Below are 19724 nucleotides of genomic sequence, written 5' to 3' on the forward strand. Positions count from 1 at the left end.
TTTTACTCCATGAATACTATAATATGAAGAAAAATGTAACTTCGGATCAATGAGATATGACATGTATAGCAGATACTGTTTTTAGTCTTACTAAATTTTTTGTTAACGTTTTTATGTACTCTTGTTCCCATGTTAGAAACTTTGTTTTCTTATTTCTGCAGTTTCTGTGAGCTGTACCTTTCTGTTTCATTGCAGATACTGTGCAGCCTTTTCTTGGTCTGGTTCTTTCCCATGTTTCACATTGCCATATGTGACATAGGTCGCCCGTGGGAATGTGCTGTGTGACCGCAGGGAGCTGAAACTGGGGCCCTGTGACAGCCTGGAGGCGGGACGGGGTGGGAGGCTCAAAAGGGAGGGGACGTATGTGCACCTGTGGCTGACTCAGGTTGATGCATGGCAGAAACCAACACAATATTGTAAAGCAACTGTCCTCCAGTTAAAAATAAATAAATTTAAAATACATTGCAAAATAAGAAAGAAAATAATCACTTCAACCACTTTAATTATCTTATGCCTCCTTAGCAGTGGCTCTTGCTGTTAGGATTGATGGAATTTTTAGGGAGAGTCCTATGAGTTCATGAACTTGTATGTGAAACTTAGCCACTAGGCACAGTTTTTTTGGTAGGGAGAGGAGAATCCAAAGCTTTTAGCAGAATCTTCGAGAAACTAATAACCCTTAAAGAAGTTAGTAATCTTAAAAGAAGTGAGTCCACTTCTGTAGAGTTCCAGGACACCAGCATTTCTCTCTTGCTGTTCTCCATGTGGTCTTGATTGTAAATTATGAAAACTTCAGAGTATTTTGAAGCTCAAGACAAAGAAAATTTGAACTTGAGTTATTGGCCTTAGCAATGGCAGTGTTGTTCAAGTGATAACATTTAAAACAACAGTCATACCATAAACTGCCAGGGAACCCACTTTAAGGAAGTATAAGTATAAAAAAGGTTATTGTAGTCATGGAAAAAGGCATTAGAAAACTGTGGCTCTACATATGTTAAAGAAATATGAAAGGTCAAAACTATGCTTCTGTTTTGAACTTTAGTAATTTCATGGTTATGATTTAAATTATTTTTCTAAAGAAAAGACTATATGTTGGAAATGATAAATATCTGGTGTTTGTATATATATGTATGTGTATAAGAATTACTTTTTATTATTTATATGAGTAATGACAATATTTGATTTTTTTAATTACAGTGCATGCAAGATATGGGAAATACTAAAGCAAGACTACTATATGAAGCCAATCTTCCAGAGAACTTTCGAAGACCACAGACAGATCAGTATCCTTTAACATTTCTTTATTTTGGGTTTTAAAAGAATCAGCTCATTTTTTTCCCCATTTTTGCAGTTTATATTTTAACTCTGTATTTAGGCACATGTGAATTTTATCATACTGTTGCTCATGAAAAGCAGAGGTTGATGCGCCCTGACCGGCGCTTTACACGTCATGCATTTTTAGCGCTGTTGCTGCTCTGCGGTGCTCAATTGTGTCCGACTCTGTGCGGCCCCGTGGACTGTACCCCGCCAGGCTCCTCTGTCCATGGGAGTCTCCAGGCAGGAGTGCTGGAGCGGGTTGCCGTTTCCTCCTCCAGGAGATCTTCCTGACTCAGGGGTTGAACCCCTGTCTCTTATGTCTTCTGCATTGGCAGGTGGATTCTTTACCACCGTGCCTCCTGGTTTTTAATAGGAATCTGGTAATATATGATTTACATAGTGTTTTTATATAATTATTATTAAGTATAAAATACTATATCCAATTCTTGATTGATCTGCAACTCTTGATTGGAACATATAGATTGGCACTTTCGACTGGTATTAGAGATTTGATTTATGAACATCCTCTTGAGTATTTTTGTTTAAGCAAATCACTTCCAGAAGGGTTTCCTGAGAGCACCTTCCTGTGAAGCAGTGGACGAGACGAGTCCCACACTGAGTAGAAGCGGATGGTGATGGGGATGTGGACTCGGGTCCCTGACGACCTTCTCTGGGTCACAGGCTGTATGCACAGCTCTGTCTGCATCCACAGCTTCCCTCACAGACGAGTGGGGTATTTCCTTACTGCATTTTAGTCAGAGTATTTTAACATGTTAAAGAGAAATCATTTGATTTTATAGGACTTCTCAGACTCACACTGAAGTCTGAGAAAGAGCTCATCAGAATAAGACTATCTAGTAACACTATCTGCCTGCAATGCAGAAGACCTGGGTTCTATCCCTGGGTCGGGAAGATCTCCTGGAAAAGGGAATGGCTACCCACTCCAGTATCCTTGCCTGGAGAGTTCCATGAACAGAGGAGCCTTGGGGGCCACAGTCCGTGAGATCTCAGAGTCAGACACAACTGAGCACACACATAATTTTATCCAAAGATGATTTTTATGATTTTGGCAATATGATGTAGTTTCTTAAAGATCAGCTGTGTGCTCCCCATGTGTGTGTATGTTTGTTTGATCATACAATGAAAAAAGTGCATCTTTTCTCACAGAGATACAGGCCATATATATTTTCATTATTTGTGTAGAAATATTTTGAGGTATGTTCCAGAAGTTAGTGTTTGGCCTTTTCTCTTTCTGCTTCTCCCACCTTCCCACACATTTAGCAGTCTGATATCCCAGACTATTTTTGTTATAACAAGATCCTAGGGTAAGAGTGGGTGGTACATTTCAGGTATAAAAATTGTGTGAGCAGAAGTACGAAGGTGTGAGGACACTTGACATTTTAAAGTTTCAGTGTGATAACATCTAAGTTTTATGGGGCAAGTGGCAAAAGAAGCTCATTATTATTCCAGATTGTGAAAGGTTTTCAATGGCATCTAGAACTGCCTATAGATAGAATATAGAGCAGTGCCTCATTTCATTGACCCAGAGCATTGAAGGATTTGTAAAGCTGTGAGGCAGGAGAAGTATTAGAACCGTCACCTTCTATCACGAGGAAGAGGAGTTGGAGGAGGTTTTGGGGTCAGAGGTCATGCAGAATCCTAGTGCAACCCTGAAATGAGCAGTGATGAAGATACCAGTTATGTGGTGGGTTTCAGAGTAGGCAGGAGGGAGCTGGGGAGACTGGAAAGGCATTGGGAAGGCAGGGACGTTTGGAGTAGGTTAACGTTGGCTTGCTTTCTGAGGAAAGCAAGCATTTTCTAGCTTGGCTAAGGTTCTGTGAGTGAGGTAGGCTTACTCATCGGGGGAAGGAATTCGGCCCCAGATGAAGGTTTCAGGGTTACACGTGAAGACGGTGAGTCACTGCTTGGGGCAGGGTGACGTGTCTGTGGACACACATGTGGAGATGCCCGTCTGGAAGCTGGAGACCGGAGTCTGGACCCTGAAAGAGCAGAGCATGCAGTGTGGACTGGAGAGCCCCTAAGCGTGTAAGTGATGGAAGAGTGCTTGGGTGCGTTAAGTTACCTGGCACAGTGCCTCTGTTCTTTCTGACGGTTTTACTGAGAATCCTGGAAATCCTGGAAATGCCTTTTCCTTCTCCTCTGGAAGTGAGGGCATGGGACTGAACCCTGAGGAAGAGAGCATGGTGGCAGGAGAGTCCCACAGAGCAGACAGTCTGTGTTCCATGTGGTGGTTACCACTGCTTGCTAGTTGTATTAATTTATTCCTTTTTCGGCTCTTCACCCCCAAGTCTGAGTTGACATATAACATCCCTCAAATTGAAGAAACTCCCTTTTCTGCATGGAAGTTTTAGTGTGTGTGTGTTGGGGGTGGGTAGGGGGAGATTGGCTTGGTTTAAATTTGGTTTTTTGGACTTCTCTTGAATACCAGGTGATAAATTACTGGACACTTTTGAAATTTGGAGTAGTACCCTTTATGTGGTATTTGGTGGATGAATGTAGCGTCAAGGTATCTCATTGATCACCATGCTTTTGTGTTGTTTTTGTGACAAAGGCCTGAAGGTGTTCAGGCACGGACAGGACTCTGCCCTCTTACACTGCCCCCTTCTGGGTACCCTGTGGTACATGTTGGTCAGAATACTATTTCTTAAGTAATTACCATCCATTTTATGGTGAACCTAATAGAAGTAAAGAATTAACAGGATGGTGTTTCCCTGGTGGCTCAGTCAGTAAAGAATCTACTTGCTGTGCATGGAGACCGCCTGCAATGCAGCACACCTGCGTTTGATCCCTGGTTCGAGAAGATCCCTGGAGAAGGAAATGGCAACCCTCTCCAGTTTTCTTGCCTGGGGAATCCCATAGACAGGAGCCTGGCAGGCTCTAGTCCCCGGGGTCTCAAGAGTCGGACACGACTTAGTGACTAAACTACCACCACAGTGAGATGGTGAATTTTTTTTCTGGAATTTTTTGTTGATTTGTCCTTAGATATTTGATCCTTATCTAAACGTTTGAGGAGAGATTTTTATCATGGATTGATCAGTATCTGACATTAGTAAGTCCTTGACCTTCGACACAGTGAAGGTACAGTGTTGGAAACAACAGCTTGCAGTAGTGTTCCTGCTCAGTGAAGGTTTGCTGTGAGCCAAGCCCTGAATATACGTTATCTTTTTAAATTTTGAAAGCAACTCAGAACATAATATGTTTATTCTTGGTAGGTGAGCTGGTGGGATGCTCAAAGAGGCTGTTTAAGAAACTTTCCAAAGCCTCTAGACTTTCCCTCCTATGTAAGGACACTTGAATATTACTTAATGATGCTGGTCTGAGTAAAACCAGTGTTGTCACATTTGAGCCGGCTTTTAAAAATAGGCTTATAGTTTGGGATTCTTTGCAACTAAGATCATAAAGTCTAGGTGAAGGTTGCAACTTTTGAGTACCTCCAATGATTTAGGTTAGGCTCTTGGATTATGTGTTTCATTGCTACTGTTAGTTCAAGCATGTGTATTTGATTTTTCAAGCTAAATGTTACTTGTAAAACATTTGGAGATTATGGTCATATTCATATGAGGTGCTTACCTCTTGCTGGTTCAGTTCAGTCGCTCAGTTGTATCCGACTCTTTGTGACCCCATGGAAGGCAACACGCCAGGCCTCTCTGTGCACACCAACTCCCAGAGTCTACTCAAACTCATATCCATTGAGTCGGTGATGCCATCAAACCACCTCATCCTCTGTCATACCCTTCTTCCCCCACCTTCAATCTTTCCCAGCATCAGGGTCTTTTCAAATGAGTCATTTCTTTGTATCAGGTGGCCAAAGTATTGGAGTTTCAGCTCCAGCATCAGTCCTTCCAATGAATATTCAGGGTTGATTTCCTTTAGGATGGACTGGTTGGATCTCCTTTCAGTCCAAGGGACTCTCAAGAGTCTTCTGCAGCACCACAGGTCCAAAGCATCAGTTCTTCAGCACTCAGCTTTCTTTATGGTCCAACTCTCACATCTATACATGACTACTAGAAGAACCATAGTCTTGACTAGACGGACCTTTGTTGTTGGCAAAATCTTGCTGTTTACAAAAAGATAATCTTAAGGTTGTCAGAAGCATAAAGAAGGATTTTGTCTAGACAAACTTGAGATAGATGACTCCTAATGATCACACCTTAAGATCACATCTCTTGGATCATGAGACCAGCTTTTGTATCTAATGTAATACTGTAGTCTTAAAAAAAATTTTTTTTTCTATACTTATTACAGCTACATAATGCTTTTATCCCTTTTAAGTATGAAACACTGTGATTTGGAGCTTGTAATATGGAAACTAGTTAGAGAAAACAAGTGCCCTTTTCTGTATTTCATGGATCATTCTAAAGCTCAATGCTGTTTGAAAAGCCTAACATCTTTGCACTTTTACTGATTTAAATATAGTTGTCTCAAGGAATTAATCTCAAAAATATGCAAGCAGCTCCTGCAGCTCAATTCCAGAAAAATAAACGACCCAATCAAAAAATGGGCCAAAGAACTAAATAGACATTTCTCCAAAGAAGACATACAGATGGCTAACAAACACATGAAAAGGTGCACATCATCACTCATTATCAGAGAAATGCAAATCAAAACCTCAATGAGGTACCATTACACGCCAGTCAGGATGGCTGCTATCCAAAAGTCTACAAGCAATAAATGCTGGAGAGGGTGTGGAGAAAAGGGAACCCTCTTACACTGTTGGTGGGAATGCAAACTAGTACAGCCACTATGGAGAACAGTGTGGAGATTCCTTAAAAAACTGGAAATAGAACTGCCATATGACCCAGCAATCCCACTCCTGGGCATACATACCGAGGAAACCAGATCTGAAAGAGACACGTGTACCCCAATGTTCATCGCAGCACTGTTTGTAATAGCCAGGACACGGAAGCAACCTAGATGTCCATTGGCAGATGAATGCATAAGAAAGTTATGGTACATATACACAATGGAATATTACTCAGCTTTAAAAAGAATGCATTTGAGTCAGTTGTAGTGAGGTGGATGAAACTGGAGTCTATTATACAAAGTGAAGTGAGTCAAGAAGAAAGATAGCAATACAGTATATTAATGCATATATATGGAATTTAGAAAGATGGTAACGATGACCCTATATGCGAGACAGCAAAAGAGACACAGATACAAAGTAGGGACTTTTGGACTCCATGGGAGAAGGCGAGGGTGGGATGATTTGAGAGAATAGCCCTGAAGCATGTATATTACCATATGTGAAACAGATCACCAGTCCAAGTTCGATGCATGAAACTGGTGCACTGGGGCAACACAGAGGGGAGGAATGGGGAGGGAGGTGGGAGGGGGATTCAGGATGGGAGACACATGTACACCTGTGGCTGATTCATGTCAGTGTATGGCAGAAACCACCACAATATTATAATTAGCCTCCAATTAATTGAAATTAATTGAAAAAGTTTAGAATTAAGAAAAATATGATTGTCTCATCCCTAGAGGCAAGTAGAACCAAACTGAGTACACTGGCATAATAGGGGGCCTCCCTGCATTCATAACAGGACTTGTCACTTTAAGCTTTACCATTTACAGAAGCTAGGCGGAAGCTGCCGTGAAAGTGTAATTTCTCATGTGGCATGTGGTTAATTCTAGGTGGTGTTTGCAGGTGCATGACAAGCGATAAAGCTTTACATTAAGCTTTTCGTTATTAGGATATTTTGTCTTATCTAAAAACTTTAATTACCTCGGTTCCATGAGATCCAGTGTGCACCAGAGCTAATCAGCAGTGCGTCTCCTTGGAGCTTTTGAAAATTTTGCTGCTGTCAGTGGTGTGTGTATGAAATTGGAAGATTTTGTTCTTGGGAATAGGTATTAATTTAATTGTCTTTTAAGTCGCATCTTTAAAGAAAGGAAGAAATCTTAAGATACAAACAAATACATGTGAAAAGATAAAACACCTAGTGATGGGAACATTTTTCTGGACTTGCCTGATGCAGTCTGTTAGTGTTGAGGATTTTGACCATAAGTGTGCTGTGCTGAATGGTTTGTGACCATGGCAAGGAGGATATTCTGGGGTGTTTTGTTGATTGTTTACTAGATCCCAGATCAGCCCCCTGCACTTACGTTGTCAGTAGTGATATTCCTTACCTTGGTCTACTGAAGGCACCACTGTTCTGTTTCTTTTCGCGGGGGAAAGGGGTGTTGTCCTCTTGTCTCAGATGGCACCTGGAGGCTGGAAGATGAAGATCAGTACTCTCCAGTCTCCAAATTTACTGGTTCTTTAGTTGATACTTCTCATTTGCTCTTCTCTTTAAGGCTGATGATAGGCAAGCCGTCCTAGCATTGATGACGCAACAGTTGTCTGTTTCCTTCTCTGCCGTGGGCCTTGTGTTTGAAGACGTGTCAGAGCACAGTGATTCATAATAAGAGCTGAGCGTTGGACAGCAGTCGCTCTGTGCCACCCCCTGTTCTGAGGTCTTTCCACACATGAGCATGTTTAATTCTTACTGTGATCTTGTGAAGTGAGTCTTGGTATCATCTCTGTTTTAAAGGTGAGGAAGCTGAGACAAGTTACACAAAAATACAAGCTAACTTCACTTATTGAATGCTTACTGTTTGTTAGATACTGTGCTGGGTGCTTTATATATATTATCCCCAGTACTGTCAACAACTTTGTGAGATGGAGAATTCTTGCGGTTTTCACTTAGCTAGGTATGAAGAGATCAAGCTTCAAGGTCACAGTAACTGCCAGTTAAATAGCAAGTACTACTGGTACCAGAAATGAGGAAGTATGTTGGAGACCATCCTCTTTGAGAATTAGTACTATAGTCAGCATATAATGCAGGATTATTCTCAAGATTTCTCTTGAAAATTCCTCACATCTGCTGCAGTGCCAGTTTTTAGACACGGAGACCTTGTATAAATCCAGTTGAGGTGTCCTTGGCCCACTAGCACTGGAAAAGAATTCAAGAATCAGTGACTGCAGGCCCAGGAGAGGATTCCTGACTCTGTAAATAGAGTTTTATTAGAACATAGCCTTGCCTACTCATTTATCAGTTATCTGCGGCTGCATTGGAGCTGAAAATGCAGACATGAGTGATTGCAGCATAGAACAACTGTCCCATGAAACCTAAAGTATTTGCTGTTTGGCCCTTTAAGAAAAAGTTTGCTGACCCCTGGAATAAATTACTACTTCTTTAGGTGAGTGAACAGTCAGGGTTGGGTTGCTTTTGAGACCTTGTACAAAAATACTCGAGAGCTGCATGATACATTCTTGGTCTAAGAGGCATGTAGGACCAGAGAGCACCCGAGGATGTGGCGTGTTCCCTAAACCACAGTGCTCACTCAGGTGACTCCCGTGGAGTTTTGAAAGCTCACTTGGTGGTGTGCTTTGTTTGCTTTTTATAAGGTAATGTTTTATGTTTAATTGTGAGGACTATCCTAGTGCTTTGTCCTGCCTTAATGATTTAATTTTTATTTTTTTATGTCCTTGAAAAACAGATAACTGTCATCTGATGTAGTTTTTTTTAATTTGCTTCAATTCAGTTCAGTCGCTCAGTCGTGTCCGACTCTTTGCAACCCCATGAACTGTAGCACGTCAAGCCTCCCTGTCCATCACCAACTCCCAGAGTCCACCCAAACCCATGTCCGTCGAGTTGGTGATGCCATCCAACATCTCATCCTCTGTCGTCCCCTTCTCCTCCTGCCCTCAATCTTTCCCAGCATCAGGGTCTTTTCACAATAGTCAGCCCTTCACATCAGGTGGCCAAAGTATTGGCATTTCAGCTTCAACATCAGTCCCTTCCAAAGAACACCCAGGACTGATCTCCTTTAGGATGGACTGGTTGGATCTCCTTGCAGTCCAAGGGACTGTCAAGAGTCTTCTCCAACACCACAGTTCAAAAGCATCAATTCTTCAGTGCTCAGCTTCCTTTATAGTCCCAGCTCTCACATCCATACATGACTGCTGGAAAAACCATAGCCTTGACTAGACAGACCTTTGTTGGCAAAGTAATGTCTCTGCTTCTTAATATGCTATCTAGGTTGGTCATAACTTTCCTTCCAAGGAGTAAGCGTCTTTTTATTTCATGGCTGCAGCCACTGTCTGCAGTGATTTTGGAGCCCAGAACAATAAAGTCAGCTACTGTTTCCACTGTTTCCCCATCTCTATTTCCCATGAAGTGATGGGACTGGATGTCATGATCTTAGTTTTCTGAATGTTGAACTTTAAGCCAACTTTTTCACTCTTCTCTTTTACTTTCATCAAGAGGCTCTTTAGTTCTTCTTCGCTTTTGGCCATAAGGGTGGTGTCATCTGCATATCTGAGGTTATTGATATTTCTCCCGGCAATCTTGATTCCAGCTTGTGCTTCTTCCAGCCCAGCATTTCTCATGATGTACTCTGCATATAAGTTAAATAATCAGGGTGACAGTATACAGCCTTTATGTACTCCTTTCCCAATTTGGAACCAGTCTGTTGTTCCATGTCCAGTTCTAACTGTTGCTTCCTGACCTGCATACAGGTTTCTCAAGAGGCAGGTCAGGTGGTCTGGTATTCCTATCTCTTTCAGAATTTTCCACAATTTATTGTGATCCACGCAGTCAAAGGCTTTGGCATAGTCAATAAAGCAGAAATAGATGTTTTTCTGGAACTCTCTTGCTTTTTCGATGATCCAGCAGGTGTTGGCAATTTAATCTCTGGTTCCTCTGCCTTTTCTGAAACCAGCTTGAACATCTGGAAGTTCACGGTTCACGTATTGCTGAAGCCTGGCTTGGAGAATTTTGAGCATTACTTTACTAGCGTGTGAGATGAGTGCAATTGTGCGGTAGTTTGTGCATTCTTTGGGATTGGAATGAAAACTGACCTTTTCCAGTCCTGTGGCCACTGCTGAGTTTTCCAAATTTGTTTTGTTTTCCAAATTTGTTAATTCTCTTATTGCTTAGAAAATTTCAGAGAGGTTTTTTAAATCATAAACAGAAATGAAACTCAACTGTATTTGAATTACTTACCTAAAATATATTAAGTATAAATTAAAATTTCATGTATATCTGTTATTTCTGAAAATTCACATATTTCATCAGATATTAGTATTGTTTTTTACTCTAAAAAATTATATACTTAAAAGTTTGCTCTTTTCAAATTCAGTATTTCTAAAACTATTATAGTTTTCAATTAATTTTAGTTTCACAATGGTGGTTATTTTTGATACTGTTCTTAATTTTCTCTCTAATATTAGGGTTTTCTTTGGTTATATACAGTGATCTTTCCTTTGTCATAAGCATTTCATAGATGAGAATATTATAATCTTTTCAAGCTTTAATATGTAGTATATTTTAAATAATATCCAAAATAGACTGCTGTTTCTGTCATTAGGGAGGAAAAACATCAGTGTTACTCTTCTCCCAGGTGTTTAAACATAAAAATTATACTTTAAGAGTTTAGATTTTAGTTAAGAAAACCTGTATACATACTATATAATATTTATATCTAAAGTAAAGATAATTGCTCTTCTAAAAATAATATAGAATTTTTAAAAACAGTAAACATCTTTCACCTGGCTTCCCAGGTGGTTGGAGTGGTAGAGAACTTGCTTGTCAGTGCAGGAGACCTAAGAGATGACAGGGGTTCCATCTCTGGGTTGGGAAGATCCCCAGGAGGCGGGCATGACAACCCACTCCACTACTCTTGCCTGGAGAGCCCCATTAACAAAAGAGCCTGGCAGGCTACAGTCCATGGGGTTGCAAAAAGTTGGACATGACTGAGTGACTTAGCAGTAAGAACATTAACTTGTCTATTTTGCAGCCTAGTGGGCTATGGTCCATGGGGTGGCAAAGAGTTGGAAACAACTGAAGCGAGTTAGCATGCACTTGGCACAAACTTGTTTCGTTTTATCCACTGTGAAAATGACATCAATCTAAATAAATTCTTCTCTCTCCTGTTGTGGCAGTAAATTGTTGTCTCGACAGTAAAAATTGCTCACATATCCACATTCATCCAAAGGGCTGGCTTTTTTGATTGTTTTCATTTTATCCTCTTAGAAAAACAGAAAAATGTAATATTGAACATGGGTTTAAAATCATGTGCGAACTTAGCATTTAGGTTATTTACATATGAAATAGTTGGAGTAAAGCAACGTTATTACGTTTTATGAAAATCTTGGGGTGTTATGGTGATTTTTTGGTACTGACTGCCAAAAATGTTCACATATCTAACTAATCAGCCTTCTGACAGCTCTGGGGCCTTTGACTTGAAAGGATATCCAAGGCTACCTTGAAAATAAAAGTGCCCACCACATTTGGCCTTCTCTAGATAAAAAGGCATTTATTATCATTAGCAGAAATTAAATGACTAATTCACAAATGAACTTGTGGTGACCAGTGGCATCTGAGAGGGTGGATGCTAGACATTCCTGGTTTCCAGTCATAATAATACTCCTTCCCTTATACTGTAGAATACCAGAGAACTCCTTAAACTTTCTGTGCCTGGCTTTAGTTGTAAATGTAAAAAACCTCTTTATAGGTTAAGAGGAGAAAAAGAGGTAGTGTGAAGTGCCTTTCATATACACAGTTTATAGAGAGCTGTCTTTACAAATGGCTTTCAGTTATTTAGCTTGCTTAATAAGTTGAGCATTTAGATTTCCTGTCTCACTTGCCTTCCCTGGCCCCTTTGAGAGCTCTCTCTCTCAGTGCCCACTGTATACTGTCTGTCAACTCTTGCTACTACCTGTGGCCTCAACTGTCAGTTTAAAGAGCTTCTGTTAACTTCCAATAAGGAGGAATTGACTGAGAGTGTACTGTCTTACTGCTTCAGGTTGCTTTTCTTTGAGCAGAAGCATGTCTTAACCTGGGGATCCATAGAGAGACTGTATTTCAGTGTGATTCATTTCCTTTGTAGTTCTGTGTATTTTATTTTATGCATTTAAAAGCACTGTCTCAGAAAGGAGCCCACAGGCTTTATTTGACTATCAAAGAGGTTCATGGTACTAAAAAATAAAAAAGTTCAGAATCCTTGATGAAAGAAGTCCCGTAAAACAGTGGTTGGTTGACTGGTAAGAGAAGTCATCTGTATCAGCTGACCCAAAGCTCCTGAATCCCACTAGAAGTGATTCACCCATCAACAGATAAGGCTGGTCCACTCAACTTCAGAAAATTAAATAGTACTGACATTGGTTTTAGCTTTTTGACTTTTCCATTTCTAGAAAACTTTCTAGGAAAAGATTGGTCGCCATTCTTCTAAGATACAGTGGATCCTCACTGATGCAGTCAGAGGCAGCCATGTGTGGCGGGAAAGGACATAAGTATTGAAATCACAGTTGTCTGCTCTTTCTGAGTTGCTGATTCCTCCTCTGTGATATGGAGATTATAATATGCACATGACCACATGGAGGAGAGATTAAAGGAAAACTGTGGCTAGCACACCAGCCCGGCATCTGGTATGCTGTGGTTACCACAGGAGTGTTAGTTTCCTTATTTCAACTGAAAATCCAAAATGAGCCTTAATTTAGTGTTGAGTGGGGAGGAGGGGTAAGAGGCTGAGGATTGTGGTGGAATTGAGTAATGTGGTTACTTTTCTGTTCCGAATTCGGCTGAGTGGTTTTGTTGAATGGGAGAAATTTCCAGAACAAGATAGATTCTTTGGCAGAAGGAAAAGTAGGTTACAGAATTTAGTTACGGAAATAGTGTGTGAGGAAAGTACAGACTGGGGGGTAGGAGTAAGTATAAAGTCTGGGCTTAGTGGAGTGAATAAAGGGGAGTGTACATGTCACTGAACTCATGCTTTTCCTTAAGTTATTTGTTTTCAGAGCAGTGGAATTTTTCATCAGAGATAAATATGAAAAGAAGAAATACTACGATAAAAATGCTATAGCTATTACAAATGTAAGTAAAATCTTAATCTCTATCACCAGTTGATGTTTGTTGAGTATATTTTGAAATTTTAACATGTGATATGGCTCAGTTTATTTATTGTAAAAAATGTCCTGGCTACATACGTTAAAAATTTGAACATTGGGAGTTTTTGTCACACAGTCAGTTTTCATAAAGCAGAACTCTTGGTTCAGAAAGGAGCATCTTCTTAAGTAAGCGTCTAATAACTGCTTAAATGGCATTTAAGTTAATTTTATGAAATCTGCATTAATTTAATGCAGACACTAATTGAAAAATTGAGGAGAGAAAATTATTTTATTGGACTGTGGAAACGAATTGGAAAAGGCAAATTTGTCTTCTTCTAAGGGCCTTGGTGAATCTGACCAGATGTGTTTATTAAAACGCAGCATTTTTTTCTTTTTTCCAGAACAGCTTTATCTTACTTTGGTCCAAAATAGAAAACACAGTTGTTTGCACTATATTTGCAAACAATCAACAAGGGAGTCATGCATTAATTATTCTGATGAAATCATGATACTTCTCCTATTTATCTGGGTTTATCACAGCACCTTCCCAGGTGGTGCTGGTGGTAAGGAACCTGCCTGCCAGTGCAGGAGGCATAAGAGATGTAGGTTTGATCTCTGGGTGGGGAAGACCCCTTGGAGGAGGGCATGGCCACGCACTCTAGTATTCTTGCCTGGAGGATTCCTGTGGACAGAATAGCCTGGTGGGCTACAGTCCGTAGCTTTACAAAGAGTGGACAGTACTGAAGTAACTTAGCATGCATGAATCTCAGCACCAGGTGGTCTTATGGGAAAGTGCTTTGAAGCCTGTGTGCCTGAGAAGCAGATGCCTCTTTAACGTGAGGTGTCCCCTATCAGACAACCTTTTGTTGACCTTTTCCCTGCACACTATGAGTGAAAACATAGCCTTTTAATTGGTTATTATCAAGCATTTGTTCCCTAATAGTTGAGACCTTATTGTAGTGATCAAATATGTTTTATTACTGTTTCTTTTTAAGTTTCTTTTTCTGATAAATTTTCTTATCCCAGTTAAATACCATTTAAGGCTTGTTGTCTCTATTGTTGCAGTCATTTTTTGGGGGGAGAGGGAGTCTTTGATTCCTCAGTTCAGTTCAGTTGCTCAGTCGTGTCCAACTCTTTGCAACCCCATGAACCGCAGCACGCCAAGCCTCCCTGTCCATCACCAACTCCTAGAGTCCACCCAAACACATATCCATTGAGTTGGTGATGCCATTCAACCATCTCATCCTCTGTCATCTCCTTCTCCTCCCATCTTCAATCTTTCCCAGCATCAGGGTCTTTTCCAATGAGTCAGTTCTTCACGTCAGGTGGCCAAAGTATTGGAGCTTCAGCTTCAGCATCAATGAATGCAATCAAAGCTTCAGCACCTTCCAATGGATATTCAGGGTTGATTTCCTTTAGGATTGACTGGTTTGACTTCCTTGCAGTCCAAGGGACTCTGAAGAGTCTTCTCTAACACACAGTTTAAAAGCATCAATTCTTCGGCACTCAGCTTGCTTTATGGTCCAACTCGCACATCCGTATATGACTACTGGAAAAACCATAGCTTTGACGAGATGGACCTTTGTTGGCAAAGTAATGTCTCTCTTTTTTAACATGCTGTCTAGGTTGGTCATAATTTTTCTTCCAAGGAGCAAGTGTCTTTTAATTTCATGGCTGCAGTCTCCATCTGCAGTGATTTTAGAGCCCAAGAAAATAAAGTCTGTTGCTCTTTCCACTGTTTCCCCATCTATTTACTATGAAGTGATGGGACTGGATGCCATGATCTTAGTTTTCTGAATGTTGAGTTTTAAGCCAGCTTTTTCACTCTCCTCTTTCACGTTCATTGAGAGATTCTTTAGTTCCTCTTTGCTTTCTGTCATAAGGGTCGTGTCATCTCTGTATCCGAGGTTATTGATTTCTCCCAGCAATCTTGATTCCAGTTTGAATCAAGATTCCATGAACAATGAACATCTTAATTTTAAAAGTGGCCAAATCAGTTATCATCCTCTCAAGAGGAGAAAAAATACTTCTACAGTGAATTATCTTGAATTAATAACACTCAACATATTAAGTGCCTTAATTTCTTTGTTATATTTTTATGTTCAGCTTTTACATAAATTTGGGCAAAAAGGTCTTTATGATACAGGTTACCATCTTAAGTGATTTTATGTGCTTTTTCTAATCTCTTGTTTTCTCCATATCTCTAGCAGGGAAATGTCCAGTGGGGTAAATTAGTTTTGCAGCTGGTCTTTAAGGCACAGTTTGTCTTATTAAATATTTTCTTCTATGTGTAATTTCAGTTAGTTGTCATTGAATGGCTAGTTTGTATATTTTTAACAGAGCTAACTGTGCCAGTGAAGACCCGCTAAAGATTATGGGCTTGGGTTGTGATTCAGAATTGCAGCCATAACTAACTCAGTAACAGGCAGGTTGAATGAGAACTTACCATCTCACATTGTTACTTTGACATTGCGTAATGACCTTTCTGTAATAGCACCTTTTATTTTTAAAGACTCCTCATAGGCACTATTGATGTGATAGAGCAATACAGAGATGTCAGTTTAACAGCTGCAAAGATCTACTACACATTTTGTAAACGTATTTCAGTTATATTTTGGCAGTAAAGAGAGCAGGAAGATAATGCTTCCATTAAAGTGATAACTATGCTTGTAGGAATTGGGTAAGATGAGTGAAAAAGCTTCTAGGTGAAATTATCTTTGTGTAAATTGCCTTTGCATATGTAACTGCCTTTGCATTTGTAACTGTCTCACAGTGGTTTGGGGCAGTTGAGCCAGCGCAGCCCTGGGGGTGGTGTTTGTGGGCATGGAGCTCCAAGAAGCCAGTGTACACATGGCTTTACAGTAAGCCTGCTGCTTAGCTGTTACACCACGTTAATTCACTCTTTCTGCTCTCAGCCTTCTTTCTGTTTTCTTAAACAGTTGAATAAAACTTTCGTTAGCTTTTACTGTTTCAGCTCTGTGTTATTTTCCATTCTTAAAACAATTATGGTCAGTGGGAATAAGATCTCATTCGTGCTGTCCAGCCACTTGGAACAGCGTGTCAGAGCGTGAGCACTTGGGCAGTAGCACTGACGGAAAGAGAACCGCCAGACACACTAAATTGTTTCTCAGATACTTAGGGGATGATCTTGTCTGAGTGCATTTTAAATTTTATGTTAGAGTGAAATGCATTTTAAATCATACACTTTTTTGTAATAAATACTTTTACCTACAGAAGTACTTTAAAAGCAGCACTCTTCTTGGTGTATTACTTTGCTTTAACATATTTCTAAGTGCTTCTGTAGCTCAGAAATGCATGAGTGTTTGTTTCTTTCCTGTGCCTATAATTCTGATTCCTTTCTTTCTGTTTTTTCCTCCTGACTTCCCACCTGCATTCCACAGATTGCCTCCTCTGATGCTCCTCTTCAGCCTTTGGTATCCTCTCCTTCTCTACAAGCTGCTGTTGAGAAAAACAAATTGGAGGTATGGTGGTGTTCTAGCCAGCTGTGTCCATCCGCTCGGTGTGAACGTGCCATCATTTGGGATGCTGTAATAGTTGTTTATGCTTTAAATGGTCTCCAGTATTAAATACATTAAATACAATAATTTTAAGACCACTTTCCTATGCTACAGGTAGGATTAAAGAGCTTTAATCTTTATTTAATTTTAGAATGACTAATTTATCGGTACCATAGATATATCTCAGCATTTAATAAGCAATTAGTTTTTTGCTGTTGTTTCCATTACCACCTTAGGCTTGAAGGAGCTTTTCTATAATTGCTCTTGAATTCTTTGATTTACTAGGAAGAGTTTTTGGTTAAAATTTTTCTTTCTTTGATTCTTGTTATTGTAAACTTTTGAAGAACGTTAATGTCATTTTGCCTTTTAAGCCATAGTAACCATCATATAGATGCGGTGTATGCATAGAGTCGTCATTGCTGTAGAGTGATGGTTGTGGGATGTGTGTGGGTAGGAGTGGTTAGGGAACGTGGTGTTACACCATTGTGGACTTTAAAAGTCATCCCTATAAATAGTTGAAGGTTTTTATTTTTTTGACTCTTTTTATCTTTTTGTTGTTGTTACAATGACCATAGTGAATTTGAGACATCCTTTGCCTCACACTTTTTCTGTGTCTCCTCATTGCTAAATGACCTCTGCTGTGGAGACACCTTCATCTAACAGAGGAAGATGGGGACCTTCATAGCGGTGTCTGACACAGCCAAACGGGGGCCGTGATTGCTGAGCCCTCACGGCGCCGCTCTGGCCCAGGGCCCGCCCTCTGATGCGTCTACACTCTTCCTGGACATTCACTGTGAGGACTGGGGTCAGTCGGAGCAGAGACAGCGTCCTGTGAAGAAAGCCTGTGGGCAGAGCAGGCCGAGCAGCGTCTGCGGGAGAAGGCAGGCTGGGGCACCTGTGGGTGGGGGAGAAGCATCCTGGGAGCCCGTTGGTGCGTCTGGGCTCTGACCTGAGGGCCCTGGCTCCTCAGTGCCTTCCACGGGCAGAAGGAGCGTCCAGAACCAATTCTCACCTCTGAACTGTCTGCTCCACCATCTCCAGAGAGGGAACTTTGTGCTGCTGGATGTAGAAGAGGCCCGAGGACCTGTTGCTCTGGCTCAGGGATAGAATGATGGGAGCACACTGTGCTGGACTGGAGGCAGAGGGAGTGGAAGGGAGAGTGGTCGTCAAAGACCCGGAGCAGGTCAGGTCTATGAGGGGTATGATGAGTGACTCCTGGCTGCAGGCCTGAGCATCTCAGCAGATGATGCGCTGTCCAGGGAGAAGGGATCCAGGCTGAGGAGGAGGAGCAGCTTTGAGGTGAGAGTAGGGAGGCGACGGACTTCAGAGTTGGGTATGTTGAGTGTCAGGTAACCTAACAGCTGTGAGGGGTCTGGCGGGAGCTTGGGGACACAGGTCTGGAGGCCGAGGAGAGAGCCCGGTCGGAGGAGTGCGGAGGCCGCCCGCGGACCGTGTGCGGAGTGAAGACATGAGAGCGGAAAGCTGGGCACACTTGAACCTCACAGCACAGCCAGGGGGTCCCCAGGAGACAGTGAGGGCTGGTTTGGGGCATGGAGGGCATGGTTGGAGCCGGAGAGACTCGGGTGGTCAGGAGCAGAGACGGAGCCCTGCAGGAGGCGGAGGGGGCCTCGAGGGCACGGAAGGGTGGCCGTGGTGCCTGTTCAGAGGGTGGAAACCCTCAGGTCACGGGTCTGCTGTGCGGCGCTGGCCGCCAGGTCCTGGAAAGCGGGGTCTCCTGGCCAAGCGACGTCATCCTGCCTGACAGCATTTAGACACCAGGGGGCCCTTCAGGGCAGTCTGTCAGAAAGTTTGTTCATGCTTTTTTTTTCTTACCCTCTTAAAATTTCTAGTTTTCCTTATGTTTTATAATGTGTATAATAGAGTACTATATGTGCTTTACTAATAAATACATACATATATTGAATATGTATGCACACAACATTTTAAGACAGAAGTGCATAATAAAAAGCTTTAGAGACCATATCTTTATTGAACCCAAGATCTACTTTTCTTTGCCTTATAGGACTTGAACACTTTTTCCTGTTCTCTTTTGCAGAAGATCTCCTATTTCACTATATCATTTGGCTATGTAATAACCAAATTTCAGGAACTACTGTTTTGAAATATCAAACACTGCTGTGTTTCATTCTTGCTGAGAAAATAGTTTAAAACAACTTAGATTCTCACAGTACTCTGGTCTTTCAGCAGCTTTTGATTCTAAAGATGGGTGTTATCTGTAGGTCAAACTATATGATCTGCAGTTAGAGCTCCCCCCCCTTTTTTTTTTGAGAAAACATAGAAAATGAAAGTTTAATAATGCTCACTAAACGTTAGGGTCCTAGAAAGGTCTACCACTGGTGCATCTTAGCTTATTTATAAGATTTTGAATATTGCTTGTTTCATAGAGTGGTTAAAACTAATCTCTTCAGAGCACATTTATCTACCTTTTCTAGCAGCTCTGGTTTTTGAGGCATTCCCAGGAGAGAGAGAGAGATTTGTCTCCCAGAAAGAATTTACAGAAATTTTTGAGATTTCTGTTCATCCTACTAAGAGCCAAAGGAGAAATAGCAACTGCCTTAACAACTCATCAGAAGCATTGATACTAAAGACTTATTTCTTCCAACCTAAAAATATATATATATTTCACCATTCCCTTTGGAAACTTGTATCTTAAATAGGTCAGTCACCTGATGAGTTGCCTGGCTTTAAGTTCCTTATTTTTGTCTCCTTTCTTTATTATTAAAAATAATTTTTTTTGTATTTATACTTACTTTGTATCGAGGCATAGCCTGTTAACAAAGAGTGTTGTGGTAGTTTTAGGTGAGCAGAGAAGGGACTCAGCCGTACATGTACTGTGTGTGTCCTTTCTCCCCTCGGCCCCCCTCCCATCCAGGCTGCAGCATAGCTGAGCGGAGTCCCCTGTGCTGTACCGTAGGCCCTTGTTGGTTGTCCGTTTTAAACATTGCAGTGAGCACATGTCCATCCCAGACTTCTAATAT

The 19724-nt window shown here is 41.1% G+C and overlaps 1 protein-coding gene across 3 annotated transcripts in view; it reads left to right on the plus strand.

Annotated features, from left to right (window-relative positions):
* SMAP1 (small ArfGAP 1) overlaps positions 1-19724 on the plus strand; it is a 159179-nt gene that overhangs the window by 74632 nt on the left and 64823 nt on the right. For 2 of the 3 annotated variants that reach the window (XM_065911339.1, XM_065911338.1), the window contains exons 3-4: positions 1195-1280; positions 13118-13193. In XM_065911339.1, the coding sequence (XP_065767411.1) occupies positions 1195-1280; positions 13118-13193 (162 nt within the window). Of the gene's footprint in view, positions 1-1194; positions 1281-13117; positions 13194-16608; positions 16690-19724 lie in introns of all 3 variants that reach the window. The other variant, XM_065911337.1, reaches the window with a different exon arrangement.

This window comes from Muntiacus reevesi, chromosome 19 (assembly GCF_963930625.1).
Source record: "Muntiacus reevesi chromosome 19, mMunRee1.1, whole genome shotgun sequence".
Classification (NCBI taxonomy): Eukaryota; Metazoa; Chordata; class Mammalia; order Artiodactyla; family Cervidae; genus Muntiacus; species Muntiacus reevesi.